The 27144-nt window shown below is 38.7% G+C and overlaps 1 protein-coding gene across 2 annotated transcripts; it reads left to right on the forward strand.

Annotated features, from left to right (window-relative positions):
* TMEM47 (transmembrane protein 47) lies at positions 1 to 26843 on the forward strand. Of its 2 annotated transcripts, none has more exons than XM_083851015.1 (3): positions 1 to 535; positions 14225 to 14365; positions 23053 to 26843. In XM_083851015.1, exons 1-3 carry the CDS (start codon positions 310 to 312, stop codon positions 23229 to 23231), a joined length of 546 nt encoding a protein of 181 aa, XP_083707141.1. In that variant the 5' UTR covers positions 1 to 309; the 3' UTR covers positions 23232 to 26843. The 2 variants fall into 2 exon arrangements, with proteins under 2 accessions (XP_083707141.1, XP_083707142.1); XM_083851016.1 differs by lacking the exon at positions 23053 to 26843 and adding an exon at positions 15104 to 19559 and having other exon boundaries at positions 96 to 535.
* The last annotated feature ends 301 nt before the right edge of the window (positions 26844 to 27144 follow it).

Below are 27144 nucleotides of genomic sequence, written 5' to 3' on the forward strand. Positions count from 1 at the left end.
AGGGCGGGGGGCGGGCCGGGGGAGGAGCGCTGCGGGGCCGGGCCGGGCCGGGCCGAGCCGAGCCGAGCGCGACAGGGGGAGCTGCTGCACCTGATACACCGGGGCGGGAGCGCGGCGGAGGAGGGAGGGAGCCGTGCTGCCTGCGAAAGCCTCTCCTCGCCGTTAGTCAGCGCTGGTCTCGCTGCTCCTCCCGCCCCCCGCTTCTCCTGTTGGGAGCCGGGCTTTCGCTCCTGTTCCCCTCGGGGCTGGCGGTAGAGCATCCTCCTCCTCCTCATCTTCCTCCTCCTCCTCATCTTCCTCCCGGTCCCCATGGCGTCGTCCGGCAGCGGCATGGAGGAGGTGCGCGTCTCGGTGCTGACCCCGCTGAAGCTGGTGGGGCTGGTGTGCATCTTCCTGGCGCTGTGCCTGGACCTGGGGGCCGTGCTGAGCCCCGCCTGGGTGACGGCGGACCAACAGTACTACCTGTCCCTCTGGGAGTCCTGCCGCAAGCCCGGCAACTTGGACAGCTGGCTCTGCGAGTCGACGCTGCACAGCGGTGAGATACGGCTGTCCCCGCTCCCCCTGCCCCTCCGCCTTGTCCCCCCCCGTCCCCGAGCCGCCTCCCCCTTCCCCGGCCCCACCGCGGCCGCCAGGAGCTCTCCGTGCCAGGGCTGCCCCGCCGGCGTGCCCCCGCCATCCCAAAGTCGGCTCTCCTCGGCCGCCCGGGTTTGCCAGCGGCTCGGGACGAGGTCCGAGCTCCCGGGGACAGCCCTTCCGTATCGGAGTGGTGCCCGGGGCCCTGATCCGCCGCCACCTCTCCTCCCCGGGCTCCCCGCCTCGCCCGCTGCCGCCCCGCTCCCAGCCCTGTGCCCCGCTCCGGCCGCCGCCGTCGGGAAAAGTACGGGCGCCACTTGACCGCCCGCCCTGAGCACCGTTCGCGGCCCCCCGCCACTCCGTGCTCGTCTCCCGGCCTCCCCCTCCTCCCCTTTGCCTTCCCGGGGCCTGGGCTGGCCCCCCCGCCCGCCGTCCCCACCCGCCGTGCAGCAGGGCGCCCTCCCGTGCCACTCGGCTCCGGCCCCTCTTCCTCCGCCTTGCGAGAGAAGGCGAGGGCAGGGATTTCTGGAAATAAAGCGCTGGGGAGGGCTCCGGCAGTCCACCGTCTGCTATTTCCCTTCCCCGCGTAACGGTCTAGGATGCAGGAGAGGTTTGAGGACAGCTTCTGTAAATGGAAGAGGTGACTGATTCCTTATCTCTGCTTGACTGCTTTCACAAAAGATCACGACTTTAGGCTACTTTTGATTATTTTTCTTTGTGGCCGTTGTTATCATATAAGGAGAAGCTGTTGGGGATCAAGGGTCTTATCATTTACGTCCCCATCCCCAGAAGTCACAAGGCATGGAAAGCTGAAGCTTCCAAATCTTAAATAAAATAAAATGTTATTTTGTCCCAAGTGAAGACATCTGGATTCTAGCTCTCTCCATCCCTCTGGGTGTGCTTGTATGTGTCTTTTTCTATCATGTACTGCTATTGCTGCCATCGTCTTTCATACTTCTTTTCCTTCTTGCCACATTCTCTATTTTGACTTCTTGATGTTCTTTTGTTCTTCAGGCTTCTGTGTCTTTGGTCATAAGTATTTATTTATTTTTAATGCCATTTCGCTGTTGCTTGGGGTACTAAAAAAAACGCTCAACTGGTTGTGAGTGATACAAGCAAGCTGCCTGTTGAATATTTTTTCAGTAAATTCTTTTGTAGTTCGATAATCATTTCTGTTTTCATGTGTTGTTTTATTTACTTTATGCTGATTCCAATATCAGGAATCCCAACAGAAACATTTACAAATGAAGCTGGCCTCTCTTCTTCACCTCTGCCCCTCATTTCCACCCCCATGCTCCCCCCACACATGCTTGCATTGCTAAATCATCCGTTTGGATCACTGTGCTCTCCAGCTTCTGGTAAACCACACAGGGATGAGATGCTTGTTTTGGGAAAGGGGCAAGGGACTGTCTGCATGTTCTAGATGGCTTTTCTTTTTCTGGCTTCTCTGAAATCCTCTTACAGGTTCTAGGAAATTGCCGATCTCTGTTTGAGTAGAAATTGCACAGGTTCCTTTGCTCCTGTTCTTGTCTTTCTATACTTGTGTGGAGTAATATTTGAGGTTTTGAATGTTGTTTTGGATTTTGTTTTAAATCACACATCCTCAAAATGAATTGTAAAGAACCGTCAGTTTCAATCAGTTACCCGGGTATCTACACAAACTTCAGAGAGCTTTCTTTTCCTTCCCCGGTATAAATGGAAATTTATGTAGGAATGTCAGCTTCTACTGTCTCCTTAGCAACGTGAATCCTTTGCCCCTTCTCTCTGTCTCCTGAAATAGTATCCCCTTGATTGCAGAAGGACCTTTTAGCTGGCTTGAATGAGAACCTGCTTCAAATCCCCCCGCCCCACACACACTTCATTGGGCTCCCCCTTCAATCTGTGCCCCACCACGCATGTGCATACACGCATGCACGCACACAGTGGGACATTAAGAGAAGCAGGACAGTTTCTGGAACAGCATGTAAGGCAACTAATTTATCTCGTTGCTTTATTAGTTACCTATTTGTTTATGGAAAGATGGAAGACGAATCAGTGTGGATGGATAGAAATAAAATATAGTTTTGTGGGACACTGTATGTTGAAAATTTGCCCTCTCCTGAAGCTTTCTTCTATACTGTGTGAAAATTCCTGCCTGCTCAGTTTTATTCAAGTTGCTTGAATGAGCTTTACTTATTTTCCTTAGATACTTTCCTGTCTAGTGGAGCCAGGTTTCACAAGCTACTGGGGATGAAGGGAATGATTGTTTTATTTGAGGTGACTAGGGAAAAAAAAAAAACAAAACAAAACACAAAACCTTAATTTTCCTCATGTTTGGCACACAATTCTGCACTCAGAGGAGACCTGAAATATGAGACACTGTACTGTATGCCTTCACGTTCTGTTAGTGTGTTATAATTCCTACTAAAGTCAGTGGAAGGGCTCCCAGTAAGTTCATCCAGTTGAACTGGACTCATATTCGAGACCATTTTGTGTGTTTCCTTAATATTTTAAGTGTGCTTTCCTCCTACATCAAGAATATAGCAAGTGGTATATTTTGGAGATACTGGAGAGCTCCCACAGGGAAAGCTCTTTTAGCTTGATACCGATGCAAGCAGCTTTGTAGGTAGCTAGCTGTGAAAAGCAGTAGTATACACAAGGAAAAGGCATCTTCACCCATGGTTTTAAGAGATTTACTTCATCATCCCTTGAAGGAGAGCACCTCAAGTGGCACCATCAAGGGCAAGCTCATGCTAGACGCTGTTAAAGCATATTCAAGGTTTAATTAAAAACCTTTGTTGTAATTAGATGTAGGACCCCTGACTGCTATCAAAAGGGCAACTTGGTAGTGGTTGAACAGAAGGAAATGTACAGAACATGATTACATTGGCTGTTATAGCAGGAAATAATTGTGTTTTCCTTGAGTAATGCTAGTGCTTGGGGTGTGTTTTTGCATGCATTCACTCACTGTTTTGAGGCCTTTTCCTATAGTTTGCAAGCAATCCTTTGCTTTCATACTGCTTTTAAAGTTGTGTAAGTACTGCACAGTATTGCCAGTTCAAATATGTGAAATAGACAAATTAATTTTTAAAAACCTCAAGATATAAAAGAGCTCATCTTAATTTGCTTTTTTCTTTTTCAGTCTTTACAGTCTACATAAGTCATCTTTTTATTTTTTTTCTGTAATTGCAAGAAATAGAAATATATTCATGCATATTCCTCTCCCCTGTATGAAATTCTAAAATTCCCACTAATAACAATTTTTGGAGCTGAAAATTTAACAAAGTTGCCAGTGTGGAGATCTTTGTGATAAAATCCAGCAATGTTGCTTTACAGTTCCACCAGCTGTCTAGGCATAAAATTATTTTCTATGATCAAAGCTTAAATTGGCTTGTGCACAGGTTGTCTTTAAGTCTGTTGTGTTTTAAACCCACATGCTAAACTGAAAACTTACAGGGTTTGGAATCTCTCTTTGGTGTCATTAAACAAAATTTTCTTTAGACCTCATTTGAAGTGTATTAAGTCTGATTTGCAATGGTTCATTTACAGATTTATCAGGAGTTATGTATGAATACTTATTTCTGTCTCAGTATCTGCCTAAAATTAAATACATCCTATGTATAACTGCATGATGTGTCTATACCTGTACAGGTAGTTACCTTATGTTTTCAGAATTAATAGTATTAGATTTGAATTTATGCAGTTCACTGCAGACTTTATAGTTTTCTAAATCAAAGATACATAAATATGATGTGGAATGGTTCCACAGAATCTGATCTGTCAGGTAAAAATCATGTATTTTACATTTTATATGTAAATATATATATATACACACACACACACTATTCATAGAGAAGAATGGCTCGTTTTGGAGCATTTCAGTTTATTGTGAAAATAGTGCATATAAAAATATATTTGAATGAATACTATTAACCAGTATGAAACTATCCTGATGGGTGAGGGACATGACTTTGTTACTTAATAACCTATGTATTTGTTTATGAAAACTCAGTTTTCCTTAAGATTATTACATTCTCTATAAGCTACCCATGAATGTTTGAAAAACAAAACAATCTCAAGGAAATAAATGCAAAAGGGCCTCTGTACATGTTGAAGCCTAGTGGTTTAAAAATGTCAAACCATAAACGTAAGCTTAACTTAAAGCATAATGCAGTAAAATGACTTGAATCTAGTTTTGTGCTTATAATTCTGTACTAACTCGTTCTCGAAAGGAAAAAAAAATAAAATCAGAGGCTGCTCATTTGGTAGCACTTGAAGAGTTTTAACCTTAATTATACATTAGATGCCGATATCCAAATTAACATGGCTCAATGGTCTTGGATGGTATCTGCTTGTTTTGAATCTAAGCAGTTGTTCCAACGGGAAATTTCTAGCTCAAAAGCAGCTTCCTCATTAGAAGATGTGGATCGTTGCTCTGAGTTGATGTTGACACATTTGTAAAAACCTTAGCAAGGCTGATAGTTTGATATAAAATAAGGGAAAAAAATGTGATTTAACTAAGTCTGAAGAAAGTAGCTCACGCAATGTACAGATGAATTAATAAAACAATGAATTTATTTTTAAAAACTGTCGTCTGGCACTTTCCATATTACTCTCTTTAATTGTCATCCCCAACACTTTATCTGAAGGTGGGTATAAAATCAAAAGCTATACTACTTCAAACTCACCACCTAAGACCCTGAGCAAGCTTATGTAGCTTTGAAGTTGGGTCTGACTGGAGGCTGGCCCTTCTTTCCACAGGGAGCTGGGTGACATGACCTCCAGAGGTCTTTTCTAACCAAATTTTTTCTGTGACTCTGTGGTCACTGATACTCTGTTTATGCCTTATGTTTATCTGACTTCTTGAATGTGTTCAGAATGCCTTGAATTTGTTAATTACCTCTCCCCTTAGCCCAAATAGAATATTTTAAGCTATGCTCCCCCTTTTATAAATGGAGCGCTTATTTTAGTCTCAGGCTACCCAAGGCCATACTCTGTGAGCGTAACACATCTAAGACTTCTGCACAGTAGTCTAGACCTTTTAGTTTGATGGCAAGCTACCATTTTAGCCATCCTTCTCCAGCCAGCTAAGAGATATAGTTATAGCACTTTGATGTGTAAAGTGTGAAGTTTGTGTGAGTTTATCTGATCAGAGAGCACAATACACATTATGACTGATAACGCTCTTTAAAAAAAAAATAGATAAAGGAATACTTCTAATCTTAGTGGGTTATTGTTACTGCTGTTGTTCATTACAACATATCCTGTTGCTCTCAGTCTCTCAGTCTTTATTTAATAAAGAACCCTTGCACCAGTAAGTTAAAAGATGTTCCTTATGTTAGGGAGATTGTAAGTGGTTTAAATATTTGATGAGACTTTATATTTAGAATCAAGTATAGAGCAACCTTGCCTCTGTTACTGATTTGTGTCCAGGGATGACCACATAAGATTCAAGATAGCAAGCTGTAGAGGGTAAAGTCTATCCAGCTGTATTGCTTTATGTGTTTTCACTTGTTCCAGTTCTATAATATAAATGCCATCATTTTGATGGAAAGTACTATTAGAACTATTCTAAATGCTAACTGTTTTCTGCAAGGAACAGTGGAATGAGTTTTGAAAACTACAAAAGATGGCCAGCTTGCTTGAAGAGCATTGGTAACTGTAGGAAATAATTACACTTCTGTTACAACATGAAGTGCACTTCTTCCTTCTTCAGATTACTGAAATGTAGTAGTATATATGGTTGAGGTCAGAAAAGGTGAGCTTTTCTTGAAAAGCTTGTATAACACATCTCCCACACTTTTCTCCTAATGACACAATTCTAAGATTTCCAGGGTTTTCTGATGTTCTTGGAGTTGTAGGTGGGTGTTTCATTTTTTTCTTGAATGAATGAATATCCGATAATTCAAATGGTGTAGTAGCAAGCTTATCTCAGAGGAATGTCACATAGCCAATGGAAGAAGTGCCTGAGTACAAGTTGTATTATTCTGTGAATGAATTATAGATTACTTGATTTTCTGTAATGCTGTGCTTGTCTTGAAGTCATCGGTTGTCAAAAGTGATGTGCAATGCACGTTGCCTTTAAATAATAAAATAAAGATCGGTATAATGGCAGCACTTGACTCTATCTGAAGAGGTGCTTCATTTAAAGAATTTTACTCAGTGATTTTAGAAGTGCAGGCAGGCCATGACTCAGAAAGAGAGGAGTTATACTAAACCTTCCCAAAGTGTGTATTTTCTATAAATAAGGAATGCAAGCTTTAATCTTCAGGAGAGATGTGTGTCAGTGTGCAAAGGAGCAAGCACCTGCTATGTTTCAAGTTGCTCATACATCTGTAACCCCCCAAGGCATTAGACCATCTTGTCTTGCAAAATCTGTCTCCTTTGCACAACAGCAGCAGCAGAGATGGTTACCATATTTTTATTGTTTTTGTTGTTTGGTTTGATATCCTGTAGAGAATAAGGATAAAACTTGCACTGTTTTTGAAGCACACAAAGTTTGAGTCCAGTAGTCTCAGGGCCACCATAGTCTGCCTAATAAAGCAGCTGAAACAGAAACATCAGACAGATTAATGCACTGCGTATCTTGTGCCAGACTGCTGAAATCATCCTGAGAAATTGAGACCGTATCTGCTTTGCGTGCTGCTGACTTCTCCGGGAACCAAATTTTACCCAGCCTGCTCAACAGCATCCTCAGGTGGAAGACACCAAGAGCTCTGCTTGCCATTGAAAGGTGAATGAAGAGGTGCCTGATCTGCTACCATCGTTCCCGAACAAATCCACGTGGGCAGTGGCATTTGGTTTAAAAAACTTCCTGTAGCATTGCCTGCATCTGCACAATGGCTGCCTAATTAGTCCTCGGATCTAGCAAGCAAGTTCTTCCCAGGCTGAGGAATTAAGATGATAGAGAGTCCTTCCAACCAGCTGTTACCTAACCTGGAACAGAGCCAGTGTCTTTTGCTCTGATCAAAGTTGTCTTGCTCTGGAGGAGAGTAAAGCGAGAACAAGCCTAAGTGAGAGAGACGCAACATTGTAAATGACTGCTAACGACTTCTCCCTCCAAGCTTGGGAGAAACTGAACTCGGGCTGCCTCCCAGTAATGTTCAGGCATTTTTGTTTGTTGGTGGAAAGTCAGAACAGACCATTTAGGTAAGAGTGACTTGAAAGCAAGATTCAGATTCGTATTCCATCATATCTGTTTACATGCTCTGTAGATCTTATATTTTTATGGCCTGGGTCTAGCAGATGGAAGAAAGTGGTATCAGTCATACCCAGTAGTTCTGGAAAGGGAAGTAGAGTTTCAGGTCTGGAGACGAGAAGCAATGATCTTGCAGTTTCTGAGAAGTCCTCTAATATATTGCAATTAAGGAGGCATCTGCCTTTTCTATTTCATTAGTCAGCTGCTATCATTAGACATTGGCATCCCATGTCTCAGCAAGACACGGGTATCCTTGATTTTGCTCCACTTAGCTGTTTTTTGGATACATCTCTGTGCATGTTCTTTTTTTCTTTGTCTGGCTTTAAATGACTTTCCACTCAGCATCAGGAGCACTAAACCGTCCTGCAAGCCTCTTGTATAGTAAATTGAAAGTGACTGATGCCTTATGTGGAACCTCTGAATTATCCTTAGGAGGCACTTAAGGATTTTGACACTCAGCTTAAAATGCTCAAATTTCTGTTTGGATGTTGCCAAAATCCTGATGAATTAGTACGTAAAAACCTCACTGTTTAGCCCACCTGTGTTGTGCAAGACTCCTGGTATCAATGGCTTTGTGTGTAGAAGACGACCAAGTTCTGAGGTAATAGCACAATACATAAATCTCCTGTTGCAAAAGAAGCAGAAAAATGCTTTGTCTCTTCCCTGAACGGCTTATTTTTACAGCTGAGACCTCGCTTTATTATATCTTATGTTCAAGTTCACACTGAAGTCACAAGTAGAAGAATGCCTTGATGGAGTATCTGAGTTCTGTCTTAAGAAAATGATGCACCCAGCCACCGCTGTCTGGTTCCCACAGCTATGGCTAACACTTTTTAAGTGATGAAGTAACTTGAAGAGCCACACACACAAGCAATTTTCATACTTAAAAAAAATCTGAATCCATAAAAGCAAATGCAGAAACCAGAGTGCATCTGTACAGCAACTAGCAGTAATAAGTATACTGTATGAACTGACAAGGAGCACTAAATATTTAGTTATTACTATTTTGTACAAGGTTCCACTGTGAAAGGTTGTGGCTAGAGGAACTTAATGGAAATTTGGTATGGATCTTGCCAGAAAGGGCTTCTCTCTGTAGTGTGAAGAAGTGTAGACTACACAGTCTCAAGAGACTGTACTTGTTGTGCTGACTGTAAAAGAAGAGTAGAAACCAAATAACTTATAAATGTTGGGCTTCCCAGGTTTAGCCATTTTGCCCTTCATCTGCATATCAGCCAAATATTTTTTACTCTTTTTCTTTTTTTTTTTTAATTTTATTTTTTGGTTGGTTTGAACTTAGAAGGTAAAAGCACAATTCATCTGAGCAACTTCTTTAAAAAACAAACAAAAAACACGTTGTTTCATCTCAGGCAAGATTCCAAAAAACTGACTTATTACATAAGATTATTATACACACAGATCTTAAAGGTGAATGCAATACTTGTTTTACTTCAGTATTTCCACTGAGTTTCACTGTTTGACCTTCCACAGAAGTCCATGCACCTGATAGTGCTGAAAAAAAGAGCACTATCATGTGACCAATGTACTTTTAGAAAATAGATTCAACCTTTGTCTTTTTATATTGTTGCTATACTTTTAAAACTTTTGTTGGCTGTTTGATGGTGAAGTTGATGACTGTTGATAACCTTAAAAATAATTTTTAATGTGAAACAATTAAGAATATCTGTAGCAGTCTTATTTATCTTAGTTGATTGTTATGACATTCAGTAGGTTATATTTAATTCCTTATGCGTGGGTGCTTCAACTTTCTATGCTTTACTTGACACAATCTTTGAAATTCAATACTCCTGAATTTAAATGCTATATTAAAATTTCTAGGAATATTTGTTGGCTGACAGCAGGTATGTACTAAGTGGAGGCTTTGCAATGAATCAGAAAAACTTGCCCTAGAATGTTAAAAGTTTTTTTGTTTTTTTTTTTCTTTAGTGTTGGTGTTTTGTTTAGTGCTAGAAGGTCATTACCTTCAGCTTGTAACAGATGCATGCATTTCTTTAGCCTCTATGAGGAGAGGACTCTGAAGAACCATTGTATGAAAGAAAGGAGTACTTGATTGTTTCTTAAGAGATGCATTCAGTTTGCTTGTGTTGCCTGAAAGAAACATATGTACAAATACTTCACATATTCCAACAATATGCTTTTACTTCCACAGCTTCTTTTACTAGACAATACTATGTAGAGAGAATATTTAACTTTTTGGGAACTTGCCGAAAATGTGAAAAAATGACAGTGCTAGCCATTTGCTTTGCTCTTTCTCACATTAACAAATGGCCTATCTATTAAAATAAACATTGCAGAACTTTTATATTTTTTAATCCTTCTTTTAAGGCTTTTCCTGATTTTAATTTGGTACTGAAGCATTATTTTGCCCAAGAAATAGAGCAAAATGAGGTGCTTCTAATTATAAATGAATATACAGATAAAGCCTTAGGTCATTTCTTTAGGGGGCAAGAAGGTAGGAGAGTCACACCTTTTAGTGCACAATTAACATTGTGCTTCCATATTATTAAGAAACTGGTATAATTTCCAAAGAGCAATGTAACCAGGCTGTCCTTGCAAAAAGGCACTGAATTATCTGTGAACAATTAATTGAAAAGAAACTTCATATGTTTTATTTTACTCAAAGTGGTGATTTTTATGAATTTTATACAATATGCTTTGAAAATAGGTTTGAAGAACCTGGGTTCAAATTTACATGCATTTGCAAATATTGAAATCCACATCCCTAAACTAACAGGCAGATTGTTATAATAAAAATTATGCAAACGTTATCATCGCTATCAGAACTGAGCTATAGATTTACCATGGAATAAACATAGTAATGGTTCATGTGCAGTAAAAAACTGTTTGGATTTACAGAACTAAATACAGTACAAATTAAATGAGGTTTTTCTTAAGAAATCTGTCTTGAATTACTCAGTGATTGTCCAAAAATGTATTAATTCCTGTTGTTCAGATTGGTAAAATCATGAAAATTGGAAAAAGTTAGGCTTTCTGTTGTCTCTGCAGGTATAAAACAACAAAGGAACTTAATTTCAGCATGCCTGTGAGACGGCAGCACCTTTTAAAATCTGGAAGTTTTTAAGGATTTGCGGGAGTGGAGTTTTTACTGGTTCCTAACATCTTTCTTAAATAGTTGTTGTATGATGTAAATAAACTGTACTGATATACAGTGAAAAATATTTATGCGCATTCTTAAGTGTAAACACGTATTTATAATCCTGAAAACTTATAAAGATCATCTCTTAAGCCCCTTTTTGCTCATGTTCATGCACGTTTTTATCTCTGCACAAACAGTCTCACTGAACTGCTGTCTCCTGAAATGAGTATAGTAACTCATTTACAAGATTGTCTCAGGTATAGATATGGTGCAAGCATATTTTGGATACCACCAAAGTATAGTGATGTTGTTCATGTTCTGTGTACCGGTAACACTATGTAAAGGAGAAATCTGCTGTTCCGATTTTGATGCTGTGTGTTATAAATCACATCTGGGTAGTCTGAGGAAACTACACCTGGTTATTGTAGAAAAGCATTTGTTACATGTGGTTATAATGTTGTATCTATCTTAACTTACAGGGGGTTCTTCTTTCAGGGGTTCAGGGGTGATTCAGTTTTCTTGGATGTTTGTTTTCTTTTGTATAAAACAAATCCAGTGGCCTCTTCTTAAAATAATTGCTGTTAATAATTTCTGCATTGCCTATACAGAAATTTGTTTACTTAGTCCAACATAAGATTTATTTTGTTGCTAGCTCAAATGGCTTACAGAATTGATAGTTAAGGTGTTTCTAAGACAACAAGGAGATTTAAGCATACAGTTTCCATGGTAGGCAATATAGAAAAACTCAGCCCCTTATTATTTATGCTGTAATGTCTGTCTGCTGTCTGACTGGACTGATTTTCATGATGTTCTTCAAACAGAATCCATCATTGTTGCAGGTCTACCTAAAGGCTGCTAGCGTTGCATGGTCTCATAAATGTAAACTGGAACTAAAAAAAAAATAAAAAAAAAAGGTGGGGCAGGAGAGGATTCCAGACATTTTGGAACACAGAACACAATGTTAAATACCCGATCCTTAGGAACATATAGAACCTCAGTCCTCAGTTTGGTCCTATTGTCAACATCAACAAGTAGGCTCTCTTATTCTAGAAACTAATTTTGTTTAACTAAGTCAATTCTTTTTTTAAGTTGGGAGTGTAGGTGTTTTCCAACACTGATTTGTCCTTTTACCTCCCACATTGGTACTATAGTAAAGTAGCTTGTTTATTTTTTAACCTTTCCAAAATCCGTAGATAGCTCTGTCCTGGAAGCTAAGCTGTATTCTAACTTCATGCCTATATCATCTTTGCCTTAGTTATTTTCACTTGATTGGTGGCCTTGCTACATGGCTTTGTAAAGCCATAGTGTACTCAAATCTTTTTCCATTTGTTTGCTACTCCAATGCTGCACACCTTTTGTTTGCATTAGACTTCAGTATCTGGTCAATACAAAGGCAATATTTAATATTTTATTATTTGTAGTGGCTTTCAAAACTGGTGGTTTCTGAGTTTTCCCATCTGGCACTTTGATTTATTTTATCACTTTTTTATGGCTTTTAACTTTGGGGCAAGATGGATTTACGTGTCTAGTCTTTGTATCTGTGTAATCTTCAAGTGTGAAGATTCCTTTCATGGTGTTCCAAAATGGTCCATTCTGTTTATTTATTTCTGTATTTTCTATCCATAATGCACTGTGATATTGGAAGAATACTTTCTAAATCATCACTATACTAACCACTTAGTGTTTTTGAAGTATCATATCAACATTAAAAAACACTTCTCGTAACATTCCAATCCATAACTAAAATCGTATTTCCATCCACTAACAGTAAAGCAGAGGAACATGCAGCAAACTGATGTTTTAGATTGCATGCTGAAAGTAGAAGAATGAAAGATTGTTCCTAGCCCTGGTTTTGGTCCAAAAACAAGGAGTAAAAGGGCTTGGAAGGTTGAGTACTTAGTAATTAAAGTATTAGTAAACAACATGCCTAGATTTCTAACAAGAATGAAAATAAGTGTGTACACACACAAACACCTTTAAAATAACATTCTTTTTAAGAAACGTCTTTATAGATCTTTTATTCAGTTTCTTGTTTTCATCTCCTCCATCTTTTTCATATAACATATGAAGGTTTTTTTGTGATTATAGCTGCAAACCTTCCATTCCCAAACCCCACAACTGCATTTTAGGCATCTTTAGCAGATTAGATCCCTGTCAAAACCAGAAATATGTTGTTGTTGTCTAAAACACTGAATTTTGCTTTTCAGAAAGAGAATGTGCATTTTTATTGTTGCTGTTCTTATTTTAGTAGCATTAAGATCTCCAAATTCATTCTGAAAACTATTAATCCTTTTATTTTCTTTGAACTATACAACACATTCTTCCATTTCATTCTGAATGTCGTATGCATGCTAGTATGCTCAAAGTAACGAGATATGCATTGTATCCTTAAGGTACAAAATACAGTGATCAATAGTAAATAGTGATCAGTTTCTTTTTCTTGAAGTCCATGATTGCAGAGAAACAAAGTCTTAAGTACTCTTTTGCATGGAGAGATGGCACTAAGCCTATGCCTTTCTAAAATCCTACAGAAGCTTTTAAGTTAGATGTTGTGTGGCCTTGGTGTCCATCTGCTTGCAGATGAATTTTGTTTTATATTATCTAAGACTTCAAGGACATTGTTTGTAACTGCATACATAAAATTAATTAGAAAACACACTGGGCCAGATTCAAAAGTTGGTTTCGGGAGAAGAAAAGAAAAACTGACACATTAGGATGACTTTAAAGCAGATTTCAGATTTGACTCGGTCTGCATCTAATCATCATTACCATCTTTTATAGGAGCTAAACATTCGCCTTTTTTAGTGTTGAAAATGTGTTATTTCCTTCCTTTGAGAATCTCCTTCCTTTACTTTAGTTTTTTTATTCCTGTTACAATAGGCTTGTTACCTCTCAAGTGGAATGTATCCATGATCAGCCTCTGTGTATTTTCCTTCCTATGTCACCCTAATCAGTTCAAGCAGAGGTTTGAGTTTTACTCTATTCTGTGAGAGACTTACAGCATTCTTGGGGTCAGCTAAGACATGCTAGCTAATCCTGGCCCAACCTCAATTTCTCATTCTAAATTGGACAAAGCCAAGTTATCAAATTATTCAATCTTCCTCAAGCTGAAATCCCTATGAGGCCAACTAAGCCTTGAAAAATTGTGTGAGGTTGTTGCACTTTGCTGTTAAGTCGTATCTGTTGTGTAAAGGTGTTTCTCTAATTAGCAAAAAGAAATCCAAAGTGCAGTTGTTTATTTACCCAAACCTTGATACAGGCTCTGTGTTCCTCATATTCTGTTGTTTCTGCTGAGCCTATGGGCTTGTTTTATTGCAATTGAATTGTTATTAGTGTTTTTCTCTCTCTTTTTCCCATAGACTGGCAGATAGCTACTCTTGCTTTGCTGTTGGGTGGTGCTGCCATCATTCTCATAGCTTTCCTGGTTGGTCTGATCTCTATCTGTGTGGGATCTCGGAGGCGGTTCTACAGACCAGTTGCAGTCATGCTCTTTGCTGCAGGTAAGCAGTTTACCAGCACCATTATGAAAAGTTTATGAGGGCAGCTTTACTTTCATGAAAGAAAATGTTCCTTGTACTGCATACCAATTGAGAAGCATTTGGTTTACCTCTTGACTGTTAAGTCCTGTGAGGTTTCTCAGAATACCCGTTTTACAAGGTATTAATCAATTTTGCAGTTGCACTCTTACAGTTCTTAAACAATTTTTTATTCTTGTTATACTTTGGGTTTGGTGAAGTATATGCAGCAGGGGAAACTACAGAAGATAAATCCATTTAAGTACCATTTTTAGTCTGTTACTTTGTGCTGCTTGATGGCCCCATTTTTATTCTTCATGCAAAGCCCTTTCTGATATTTTGATGTTCTTCCTTTTACAATTTTAAACTGGGAAAACTAATGCTCGAATGTGAAACCTTGAAGCCATAAGTGTGAAAATAAATAGGATTATGTTGCGAGGTATTTATAGATGCTCCTGTGCCACTGGAGGAATTAATTTCATTGTGTCAGCTTGCTCACTTAGTTATTAATTTAACAAGCTGTCACACTGTAGTCCCTGTTTGGTTTCTAAAACATCAGGATGGAACAGTTTACATAGACTATCACAAAATCTTAAGGGAGACGTATGCATCTGAATTGTCCCTAAAACTGGTCCAGTGAGGTATAATTACAATATCAAATCATTTCCTTTCATACATTCTGGTATTTTGGGCCTTAGCATGAATGTTTCTATTTCTCCCGAGATTCACCGAGAAAAGTTTGCCTTCATCCTGTCACTCATATCTGCATTGGAGCTAGCAGCTTAAGCCCCTTCTGATAGCCTGTAATGAAGAGAATGACAGACTGTAGTCTTCAGGATGTATTAAAAAAAGCCACTTACAAGCATATGAAAAGATAGGAACTCAGCACGTGAAGGGCTGAGATTCAGAAATCAAAGCAAGCTCTGGGGAAGGCTCCTGCTGCCCCCTGCTGTTTATGTTACTTTGCTTGAACCACAGAATTTTAAGATGCACTTTATTTGCTCAAGAAATATAAGTAGGTTATATTTTATTCACTTTGAGAAAATGAGTGCAAGGAAGGATCAGATTTTCTGAACAGAAATTGTATCTTTTTGTTTCGTGTGTTGTATTGCTGAGTTGACTGAATAAATAAAGGCACTTGTGCCGTTACTTTAAAAATTAGTACTAATTCTGAGGTTATAAATCATATTGGGCAGTTAACTTTAAAGTGATAAGGATTGTTGAGTTTACGTAGTTGTTTCTTATTTGGCTTTTGATTTAATTTATCATAACATTGTTTAGTAAATTAGGCAGCGTATGTGTGAGCAATTACTATCTTGCCATATTACTTAGACAGTTTGTATTTAAATAAAAAATTTCCAAATATTACTGTTTTGTTTAAAGCTTAATCTGTTCTCCAGTGTATAAAATTCGTTCTAGTATTTATTACAAAAGTTAGGGGGGAGTGGAAGGTGGCAGTTTAGAACAGTAGAATATTCCTGGTTGGAAGGGACGCACAAGGATCGTTGAGTCCAACTCCTAGCTCCACACAGAACCACGCAAAAAAACCAGACCCTATGTCTGAGACCATTGTCCAACCACTTCCTGAACCCCTGATGCAGCTTCATGCCATTCTTTTGGGTTCTGTTGCTGTCACCAGAGAGGAGATCAGGTTTAATGCTTACTTGCATCAGAAAGGAAAATGTATTGATGCTGCAGCTCATGAGTGGTGTTCATCTCTTTCCTTTGCCTGTCTGTGTGTATGCACACGCTTGCATGCATTTTAAATAGCCCTGGCCTGAAGTCTGTAAAAGGAAAAGAGATGATGAGGCAAAGACAGCCTGTCCCATTCTTCTTTGTTATCTGGCAAGTCTGAGGAGAATCGTTTAGAGATTTGATGCTGACATTGTTGCCATCATTTCCTATGGATTTTCTTTGCTTTCAGCTACTTTTTGAGATGAGTATTGACTGACATATCTTGAGAGAATCATTTGAAGAATCCACCAGTGAAGAGGAAAAAGTTAAGGTTGCAGCACAGTGAAGTTATGCAACCTGTGGATTTCACAGAACATCCATGAGGCTAGAAAACCCCTGTCCCATGAATCTTCTGACACTACAAAATATTTCGCTTGACTGATTAGGAACACATCCCTCTGCCGCCTTCTGGTAGAAGGACACAGCATGAGTTGCCTAGATATATTAATGGTCTATGTGGGTGTCAGGTAGAAAACATCACAGTGTGGGAGAGAGAACCAAATGGAAAAGTGACCTCCAGGCACTTCAGAATCTGAGCAGTTGGTTCCAGGCATTTTTCTTTCTTCTCGTTTTGATTTTTTTTTCCCCTCAGCTTTAGGTTTCATTTAGTGACTTTGTAGGTGAGGAAGCGGAATGAGTTACTGAGGCTGAAAGAGGTGATAAAGGGACAAAAAAAAATAATTCTACATAGATACTGAGAATAAGCCATTGAGTGATCTACAGAAGTGTGTGTTTAAAATATGTACTATCAGATATGTGTAATGGGAGAGGAGCAAGAATATCTCAGGTGATGGAAAAATGTACAGCCTACAGAAAGGCAGAGTTGCAGGACACTTGCGTGGAGCTATCTTTGGTCCACTGGGGTTTATAAACACCTCACTGCTAGCCATCATGGTGGCTTGTTAATTCGTTGACTCCTGTCAGTGTGCTGTATGAAGGGATACAAAAATGTCTTAATTGAGCTTGGTAGACTTGGTGCCCCCATACAGCTCTTCCCAGCATTTTTGGTCAAGTAGGGGTCAGTAGCGTACATGCTTGCTGGAGTATTTAAATGCTTCTGATTCAAACTGGCTCTGAAAGCTGCATCCTCAAAGTGCCATGTCCAAGGTCATAAACTTGTCAGCGTAAGGAAACTCACAATATGGTTACCAGATAACTGAGTGCTAACCAAGTAAAATTTTAGGAATAGAAAGTATAATTGGTGATTGCCTGGAAAAAAAACAAAAAAAGTAATTTAAAATGTTTGCTTTCACAGGCTCTATTTTAACAGTGCTTTCTGAGAAGCTTGTGCTCTCACTGTCTTAAGAATTTCCTTCCTTTTCAGCCCATTAAGGCACAAATTTGACTGACTGTGAAGTAATGAGACTTCATATGGGTGACTTGTGTCAAAACAATTTCATTACCTTTATGATTAGGTCTTAGAGGAACCTTTGAGGTCAGTAAGCTTTTAACACATTTCACATGATGTTCACATGATGTAAGCTAGGGAAATTGTGGTGAAGTGAAAATATGGGTGAGAGAGTAAAAGAATGGCAAGCAGATAATATTTGGAGAATATGTAGAGAATATATCTTTACATTCTGACAGGGAGTCAGAGCGCAGTTCTGCTGGATTAACTCCTGAGTTCTGTGCTATTATTTATAATGCATATAATAATTTATAATTTTTTTATTATTTATAATTTCTGTGAAACAGAATGAAAGTATACTTACCAAACTTGCAGTTAAATGAAGGTAGAAAAAAATACAGATGTGTTGGAAGACAAAATTTGATTTCGAGGAATTGTAAGAATGGTCTGAAAAAGTAGGACAGACTTTGGTAGGAGGAAGTGCACGTAGCTACAAGAAGGAAAAAAAATCAGAAAAGCACAAAACAGCATCAAAGAAATCAGTTGACAGGATACTCTAGGTCATCTAGCATCTAGTCCAAGCTCCTTGTTGAGGTTGTTGAGGCAGGATGATCATTAACTTTAGGTCTGTCAGCTGTGGTTTTATCTTGACTAGTCTTGAAGATCTCAAAGGATAAGCTTGTACAACCCATTCAAGTAGATTGTCGTGTTGCTGTACTGGCCTCCTTAAAATTTTTTTCCTGGTGTCCATTCTGAATCTGTGAAACTGAAATTTCTGTCTCTTGCCAACATCTTAGGTTTCCTGGCACTACAAAGAGTTTTGTTTCAGCATCTTTGTAGATGCATTTTCAGGTAGATGTAGGCTGCATTGAAATTGCTCCTTAGCCTCCTCCTCATGTATCTAAATAAAGATACCATCCTCTTTCTCTTGCGGACAATTTGCTGTAGGCTTCAATCATTTTGGCACCTTTCTGTATCCTTGCCTGGTGAATCCCTGCTGACTGCTGAATGCCACCTTGTTCTGCACATGCTTGGAGGTGCACTCCAAGAATCACAGAATGGTCAAGGTTGGCAGGGACCTCTGAAGATCACCTAGTCCAACTCCCCTGCCAAGCAGGATCACCTAGAGCACATTGCACAGGATGGCATCCAGGTGGATTTTAAACATCTCCAGAGAAGGAGACTCTACAACCTCTCTGGGCAACCTCTTCCAGTGCTCTGTCACCCTCACAGTAAAGAAATGCCCTCTCATTTTCATCTGCAACTTCCTGTGCTTCAGTTTGTGCCCGTTGCTTCTCATCCTGTTGCTGGGTACTACTGAAAAGAGACCGGCTCCATGCTTTCAACACCCTCCCCTCAGATATTTATACACATTGATGAGGTCTCCCCTCAGTCTTCTCTTTTCCAGGCTAAACAGGCCCAGTTCTTTCAGCCTATCCTCATATGACAGGTGCTCTAGTCCTCTCATCATCTTCATAGTCCTCCTCTGGACTCACTCTAGTAATTCTATGTCCCGCTTGTACTGAGGAGCCCAGATCTGGACACAATAGTCCAGGTGTGGCCTCACCAGGGCTGAGTAGAAGGGGAGGATCACCTCCCTTGACCTACTGACAACACTCTTCCAAATGCACCCCAGGATACCGCTGGCCTTGTTGGCCACAAGGGCACATTGCTGACTCATGGTCAGCCTGCTGCCCACCAGGATTCCCAGGTCCCTCTCTGCAGAGCTGCTCTCCAGCAGGTCACCCCCCCAGCCTGTACTGGTGCTTGGGGTTATTCCTCCATAGGTGCAGGAGCTTGCACTTGCCTTTGTTGAACTAGATGTACTAGAAGATGTTCTTCATAAAGTTTCAAGGGATGAGGTGATGCTGATAGACATTGATGCAACTGTGTCGTCTCTAACTTGTTCCTGCATTGCTGACTGCCCTACTCCTTCCCAAAGGCTCCAAGACCCCTGGAGATCTTGGAGAAGCCTTCATTTTGCATCATCTCTCATTAGACTTGCTTTTCTGCCCATCATTGGACCAGTACGTATTCTGAACTTCATTTTGCAATGAACGCACCTGTGGAAATTTGTTATTACACTTTTTTTGCCATTTCTTAGCTTGATGTTGGGCTCCAGCTGGGCTTCAGCCTTCCTGATTTTGTATGTAAGTATCAAAATAGTATTTTTATATTTCCCTCTCATTGTCTATCCTTGTTTCCTGCTCATTTACTCATTTCTTACACATTCGTTGGAAAAATTCCCTGCTTGTCCAACTGGGCCTCGTGCTGAAATTCCTGGTCTTTGTCTGTAGTAGGGTGGCATATTCAAAGTTAGCAATATTTTTAAAATGAGCATGGATCACCCCCCCCTCCTCTTCATGATCCTTCCCAATTTCTTGCACAGGTTATATTAAGTACAAAAAGTTCCTAGACAGTTGTTGTATGGCAGTCTTTGAAACTGCAACACCTATTGGTTACTAATAAAGTGCATGTGAATGAGCAGGAGAAATGGTACAGAGAACTAGCCAGCACCACCATTTTCATAAGAGACACAGATCAAAAAGCCCAATTTTCAAGCTTTTTTTTTTTTAAACATCAAATCTATTATAGTTAAAAATTTAAATGAAGGAAAAAGATGACTGAAATTCAGTTTTCCTGGTTTTAAAGGTTTTGTTGTGATTTTTGTATGTTTAATGTGGTGAGTACTTACACCTCACGTAAATGGAGTAAAACTATTATTCCTGTTCCTGTGTACTTGTCCTGTACTGTGCACTAGCCATAAAAATGTGTCTAAACTTGAAATGAGTAGTCTAGTTTGAGCTGACTATTTTTTTTTTTAATAGAGTTTTTAGGTGGATTTATTTATTTATTTTTCAGCCTTTTTCTACAGGAAGAACTAGTATTTCTGAAAAAGTGTAGTACATACACTTCCTATGAGCAGGTCCCTTTAAATTTATTGGACACAGATCAGTGCTTGCAGTCATTGGTTTCAACATCTTTTTGGGTCATACTGGTCATTTTTTGTAACTTCACTGACTTGTTTCTAGCCTACATTGGTCCCTTTCCACTTTACAAGGATCAACAATGATGGGAGATGTAAATAGTGCAAAGTGACAGCACTGTTATGCAGTGTGGTTGTTTCTGCTGGCCTGCTGATATCAGGCAGGCCTTTGAATTTTTCAATAGTGTAGCTGAACCAGTAGTAGCAAATTCAAGATGCCTCACTATAAAAATGTCAAAAGTATGTGTTGTAGGTGTTGCTCTGTTAGCCACATGTTCCAGTGGAATCACTTTTTTTTTTTTTTTTGACAAGTCCAGTCCATAGATTAAAATTCAGTATTAGATTGAGCGAAGGTAGGGAGCTTCCTTGGGTGCAACTTGATACAGATGCACACACACCAATGGCTATTTCTGTATTGACCCAGCAGAGGTGCTGCAGCTCCAGTTCAGGAAGCCACCGAAGAACTTGCTTACACCCATTCACCTGAGGAAATTATCTTGGACTTTGGTCTTAAAGATGTGTCTGAAAGTTGAGCATATGTTCAGGTGTTTTGGGGTATAACCATGTTCTCATTATACAGAATTAGAATGCATAATCTTTTCATAAGACTAGAAGCTTTCCCTGGTGTACCCTGTCAAAATTTCTCCAGTGTTGTGCAGTATTTTGTGAGCTGGCAGACAAAAAAAAAATTAAAAAGAAATAACATAAACACTTCAATAATTTTAGGATTAAAAAAAAAAATTGTGGATTTTGATACCCACATCAGAAAATCCACTATCCAAACATTACTTAGATTGTCAGTCCCAAAAAAGAGTCCAAGATGCTAACCGGATGCGAGAGGTAGGGATATGTGAATTTCCAGTGGATGTTTTGTGGAGATATCAGAGGGTGTATGATGAGCATTGGATATCCTCTCCCCATCACAGTCCCCATCCAGAGGACAAGAAAGCATTAGTCTCTAAGCACCTAATGAAAGATGACAGTTTGACAGCACTGAAGAGGGCATGTGGGAATGAAAAGGCAAATGACAGGTTTTGGGTGTGCAAAAAGTGTTTGACCAGCAGGAGAATATAATCAACATTATTTCATTTCACTGTAATTTCAAAAGAGCTTCTGTAGCCAAAAGTAGTCATACTTTTTATTTTCCACTGGCATTTTATTTTGACTTTTGGCTTTATAAAAATTCACAATTTTTATATAAAAATAGTGTTCATTCTTCTAACAATACCTAGAAAAGTCTAAAAAATAATGAACCAGTCAATGTTAAAGTAGTTATGGCATTATACCACATACCATTGAATTTTGATCAGAGTATGTCTCAGGTCTGCAAATTCTTAAGAATGTGCTCAACTTTGTGGATGTGCTCACCGTCTGTAATTAGGGGGCTGGTAGTTTATAGGGGAAGTCACGGACTGAAGTCTTTAAAACTTGATTGTTCTAAATGCCGGAAGGGAGCCCTATCACATATTTGAGGGATAAAAAGGTTGTTTTGTATGTTCCTATGGTGTTTAGTTCCCATGATATTTGTTTGTAGATGGCAGAACTAGAAGCCTAAAGAATCACCAAATCATCTGTCTTGTTCTTGTCTTCAAATTAAGTGCAACTTTCACCTGCTTACCCTGGAAGCTATTGTCCCAATTATACTGTTAGCAGTATGCCTGATTATAAAAGAGAATGGACACTGATCAAACTGAATTGTTTATGTGAAAACTGGGGTTTTTCATCTTGCACCTTCCTTTTCAGGTTACCATATATATTGTTTTGGTGTAACACAAAGGACAGGTTTGCTGAATTCCTCTGATGATCTGTGGATCAGACAGTGGGAAATGTGGCACTCTTAGGGGGGACAGTACTGTAGAAAGTAATGGTTTTTAAGCTTTTTCCTGCCTTGGATTTGATCTGTTTTATTAGCTTTTTTTTTCAAAATGAAGCATCTCTGACCCACCCACTAAATTCATAATGTAAGGAAATATTTTGCTGTTGAAAAGTTTAGCGATTGATCAAACTTTATGGATTCCTTGTTATTCTGTGCAATAATATCATTAATTCTGATTACAGTACACAGTAATGCATACGAAATACGTAATTCAGTGAGTCTCCATGAACATCAGTACGGATCACATACTACAATGAATTACTATTAGGCTAAGTAAAGAATTTGATTCTGAGCTTTATTTCTTAATATTCATTTATTCTTGCTTCTTGTTGTTTTGACTTATTTATAATAGGTATGGAACAAATGATCTTAGATTTGTTGTTATGGAAGGAATAATGGCTCCAGACTAAAATACAAAGAGGAGAGACAGAAAAGAATTGGAAAAAGATTGCTTTCACTGTTTATTTCTTGGGCATCTGAAGTATTATTGTTATACCATAGCAATATCATTTTTCTTCATCAAGGGAATATGCAAGAACTGCTCTGATCTCTGTGGAAGAAATGAAGGTTTTATATATATATATATATATTTACATACTGCTCAAAAAGATCAGTATTAATAGAAAAAATTGCACCAAGAGCATTTTGAAATGTGAATTTAAGTTATGTGTTGGTTTTATGGACATGACTTAAGGCCTCTTCTGACATTTGGTTTGTTTCTTTTTCAGTTGTTCTTCAGGTGTGCAGCTTAGTCCTCTACCCAATCAAGTTCATTGAAACAGTCAGCTTGAAAATATACCATGAGTTCAACTGGGGCTATGGCCTGGCTTGGGGTGCAACTATATTTTCATTTGGGGGTGCCATCCTTTATTGCCTGAACCCTAAGAACTATGAAGACTATTACTAGAATCATTTAATGGAAAGAAAAATATCAAAAGGATTACTCCATCTTTTCTAACTCACAGTTTTTTTAGAACACTTGTGGAGCACCAGTCTGCTCTGTTGATAAAATAGCCTTTGCCTTTTGGGTGTGAACACTGTAACCAGCTTTTACAACCATTTAGAAGAACTGCGAACACTAGGATTGCTGATCTTACATAGGCAGATGCTGCAAGCTGCTGATACATAGGCTTTGTTTTTCCTGACAACAAGCAAAGGATCTACGTGACAGCGATCATTGTGAGAAAACTAGTTGGAATGAGAATGCAAGGCCAGCATCTGCTATTGCCTTCAGGGGAGCAGCTGGTATAGGCTCCATTTAGAAGTTTCTCTGTATCGTAGAGGATTCAAATGTCTGATAAACAGGCAATGGCATCTTGTACAATAGGCTGTGTTGGCCCTTATTACTTGCTCAAAAAAGCTCTTAAGGAATTAGTTGCAAGTAACTGTTGAGGGCAGTGAATGTAACTGGTTAATGACTTGTCTAATATCTGCATTCGACAGTCTTCTTGGAGAATGAAAAAAAAAAAAAAAAGAAAGCAAACACACACACAGGATTTCATGAATTGGTAATTGACATCACCATGCCAGCTGTAGCAGGTTGTTGAAGAAAGTCCAAACCAGGAGACACGTGCTTCTGACTATGTGGTTGGAAGTTGTCTCAGCTCTGAGTATTTTGCTGGGAGGGTGGAAATAAGGGGGAGGACAAAAGACCATATACATCCCTAAGGCATCTAAAATGCATGAACGAATTGTAGTTTTCCTAAGTACCCATTTAACTTCCGAACATCACCGTGAAAAAAAAATGAATATGGAACAAGTTCAATTCTATTTTTGGAAGGTATTTGTTAGTATAAATGAATATATATAATACAAATATAAATGCAAAGGCAGAAAGAGAATTCATTTTTAAATTGTAATAGGAGCTGTGATGCAGTGGTTAAAATACTAACTTTGTACACATTTTTGAGGGTCTTGGACTGGTACCCCTGGTCATGGTTGGCATTGCAAAATAAACATAAAATGGTTTGTCTTCTGTATATGCCCTTGTACAGATTCTGTGTTATGGGAAATGCTTAAAAGTTCACATCAAGTTAAGGTACAAGTGGATGAAATAACTACTTGTTATTCCATATGTAATCTAATACTTATTAAAAATTGTTTTCTAAGGCTGTTGCAAAGGAAAAAAAAACTGCCATTTTTTAAAAATCTAGTTAGGTTGCTAGTGTTTCTGATCATCAAGAACATAGCTGAGACCCAATCATGTCCATATTAAAACATTAGCACTGCAGGAGCTACTCTTATGTTTTTAAAGGCTGAGTTTATAATGGACTGGCTGATGATTATGTACACCTAATTACTCCTTGCTTAGTATGTTTCCCACTTAAAACATCTGGATATTGTACCCATTACATGAAACCCAAGTTAAAATAGGGAGAATTTCTAAGTGTATTTAATCTGCATCACTTTTATTTTTGTTTACGATTTGCTTGTTTGGGTATTTTGAATTAATTATGAACATATTTTTATACAATTCTAATCTTTAGAAATAACTATTTTTTTTTAATGGAGAACTTTAAAGTATATTCTATGTGGACCTCTGCAAAAGTGGATATGCTGGGGTTGCATGTCCACCTCTGCACAACTGGTTTTGCTGGTTCCACAGAAAAGACTGCTGAATGACTCAATGTAAGCAGTGTTAATGATTATGCCGCAGTTCCCAGGGAGCAGAGGCTCTGCATTGACCATGCTTCCCCAGGACTGCCTCTAAGAAGCTGTTCTCAAAGTGTTGCTGCTGTACAGAAATGATTTCTAAAACTCCAGGCCTCCCTGGAGCTAAGCCTTTACTATCACAGAAAAATATTCTGTATCAGCATTCCTTCCTGGACCAGTGGTGATTAATTAGATTAGACAGAGCAAAATGATAGCTTCACTTAAGAGGGATTGTATAGCAATGCCTAAAGAGGAAAAGGATGGGAGGAAGAAATACGTCCGTTTATTTTGCAGGCACCCAAGAGCATTTATAACATTTATTTTTTCTGAGACTGACTTAAGGCAGATATTCAGTATGTAGTAAATTCTGTATCTTTCTGAACTGCTCTGTAGTTCTGCTTTTATTTAGCAGCACGGAGAACATTGTAGTTTGGCATGGGAGTTAGGTTAATGTAGAGAGAAGCTCACTGTTAGAAGATTTCTATGCCTTTCTAGGAGAATCGTGTTTTGATACCAGTATTGCACGGTGCTTTGCCAATGCTGGCAAGAAGGTACAATACTGTAGTAGTAAATCTACAAATTTATCAAAACATTTTTTTCTTTATGTGGAGTTTGAGTGAAATTAAATGTCAGGCTTAAGGCATATGCAAGTTAATCACAAGCACTCCTAAAATCACATGCCTCTTAATACGAATGATGTTCAGGCAAAAAATTACAAATGTGAATGCCTAAAGACAAGGTTCTTCATTCATATTTGGGTCAGAGATCTGATTTCAGCACCTGCTTTTCCTTTTAAATATAATTCAGTCTATTAGGATGCACCTCTCAAACTTCTCAGGTCCTTTCACTTGGACATCTAGTATTTGGATGTAAGTATCTACGTTTATCAGCTTGGAACCTCCCTTTAACTTTCTTATGTTGCTACTTGAGTTTTTTCCCCACCCCCATTCCAATAATGGTAGTTGTTTTTCAGGACTGAACAAAAAGTAATTACACTTCTGGTTTCTTTCTAGACACACACAAAAAAAAAAGAAAGGAAAGTCGGTGTCTGAGTGTACGTACAACAAATTAATCATTCTGAACATTATGCTTGTGTCATGCCATCGTTATTTCAGTTGTTTAGCTTTGTCTCACTGTCAGGATGATTCTTTCACACAACAAATCCCTTGTTTATCATTCAAATATATATGAACAAAGATATATATATATATATAGCAAACTTGCAAGCAGGGCTAGTTATTTGTATTTTTTAGGCTTAAAGTATACCGTCCGGTGCTGACAAGTACCTTGCACCTCTTCTGGATTTCTTGCACAACTTCATTTAGCTTTTGTAAATTTTAAAAACAAATATAGAGAGACCTATGTGTTTGAGATATAAATGATATATATGGATTAGCATGTAACTGTATATTATTAAACATGCAATGAACTGACCGGTAAGTGAAATCTAATCTTATGGCTAGCAACGTAATTTATTCAGACTGTATTTTTGTACAGAGCAGTGCACACTAACCTATTGCCTCTGTGTCCTCTATAATGCCTAAAACTGTGCCTAGAAGTTTAATTTGTCTTTAAATGAAAGAAAAAAAAAGACAACTAAATGCTTCACGTTATTGATGGTATTTTTTTTTTTTTCTGATGTTGTTCTTTATTTATTTTTGAGAAATGTATGGTATGTTTATTAACTGAAACCATCAAAATACGGTTCATTTTAAATGGTCATTGTTAGCAGGGAAAGATTTTTTTTTTTTAATCACAACTTTTAAGTTTGCAGTCTTAATACCATTTCTGCATTTCACAATTTTTGTAGCTTACATGAAGTTATATGTGAAAAAGTAACAAATAAAAAATTGTTACACTAATCAAATGTGACTGTTTTGTTCTGAGTGGAGTACTTGAACAGTTGATACCAGCCTGAATTTCTGTTGGGAAGGCTGAGAAGCACCACTCTACATAGGCTCATGAATGGCCTTACTAAAGGAGTCTTATCAAAATACATAGAGAGTGAGGGGGAGAGAGAGAGACACAGGATCTTTTCTATGTAACCCCTCCATCTTGGCTATAGAGTAATACAGGATAGGTATCTGGGTTTCACACAGCCCATAATGCGTTTATAAATGCAGTTATTGTAACATCAGGAAACAAAATTGTTTTAAATGTGTTAAATA

Source organism: Anser anser (assembly GCF_964211835.1).
Source record: "Anser anser genome assembly, chromosome: 1".
NCBI classification, from domain to species: domain Eukaryota; kingdom Metazoa; phylum Chordata; class Aves; order Anseriformes; family Anatidae; genus Anser; species Anser anser.

Coding starts and splice junctions, on each gene's coding strand:
- TMEM47 (XM_083851015.1), top strand. CDS start 310: ATGGCGTCGTCCGGCAGCGGCATGGAGGAGGTGCGCGTCTCGGTGCTG. Junction 536..14,224: donor CGAGTCGACGCTGCACAGCG/GTGAGATACGGC, acceptor TTTTTCCCATAG/ACTGGCAGATAGCTACTCTT. Junction 14,366..23,052: donor AGTCATGCTCTTTGCTGCAG/GTAAGCAGTTTA, acceptor TTTCTTTTTCAG/TTGTTCTTCAGGTGTGCAGC.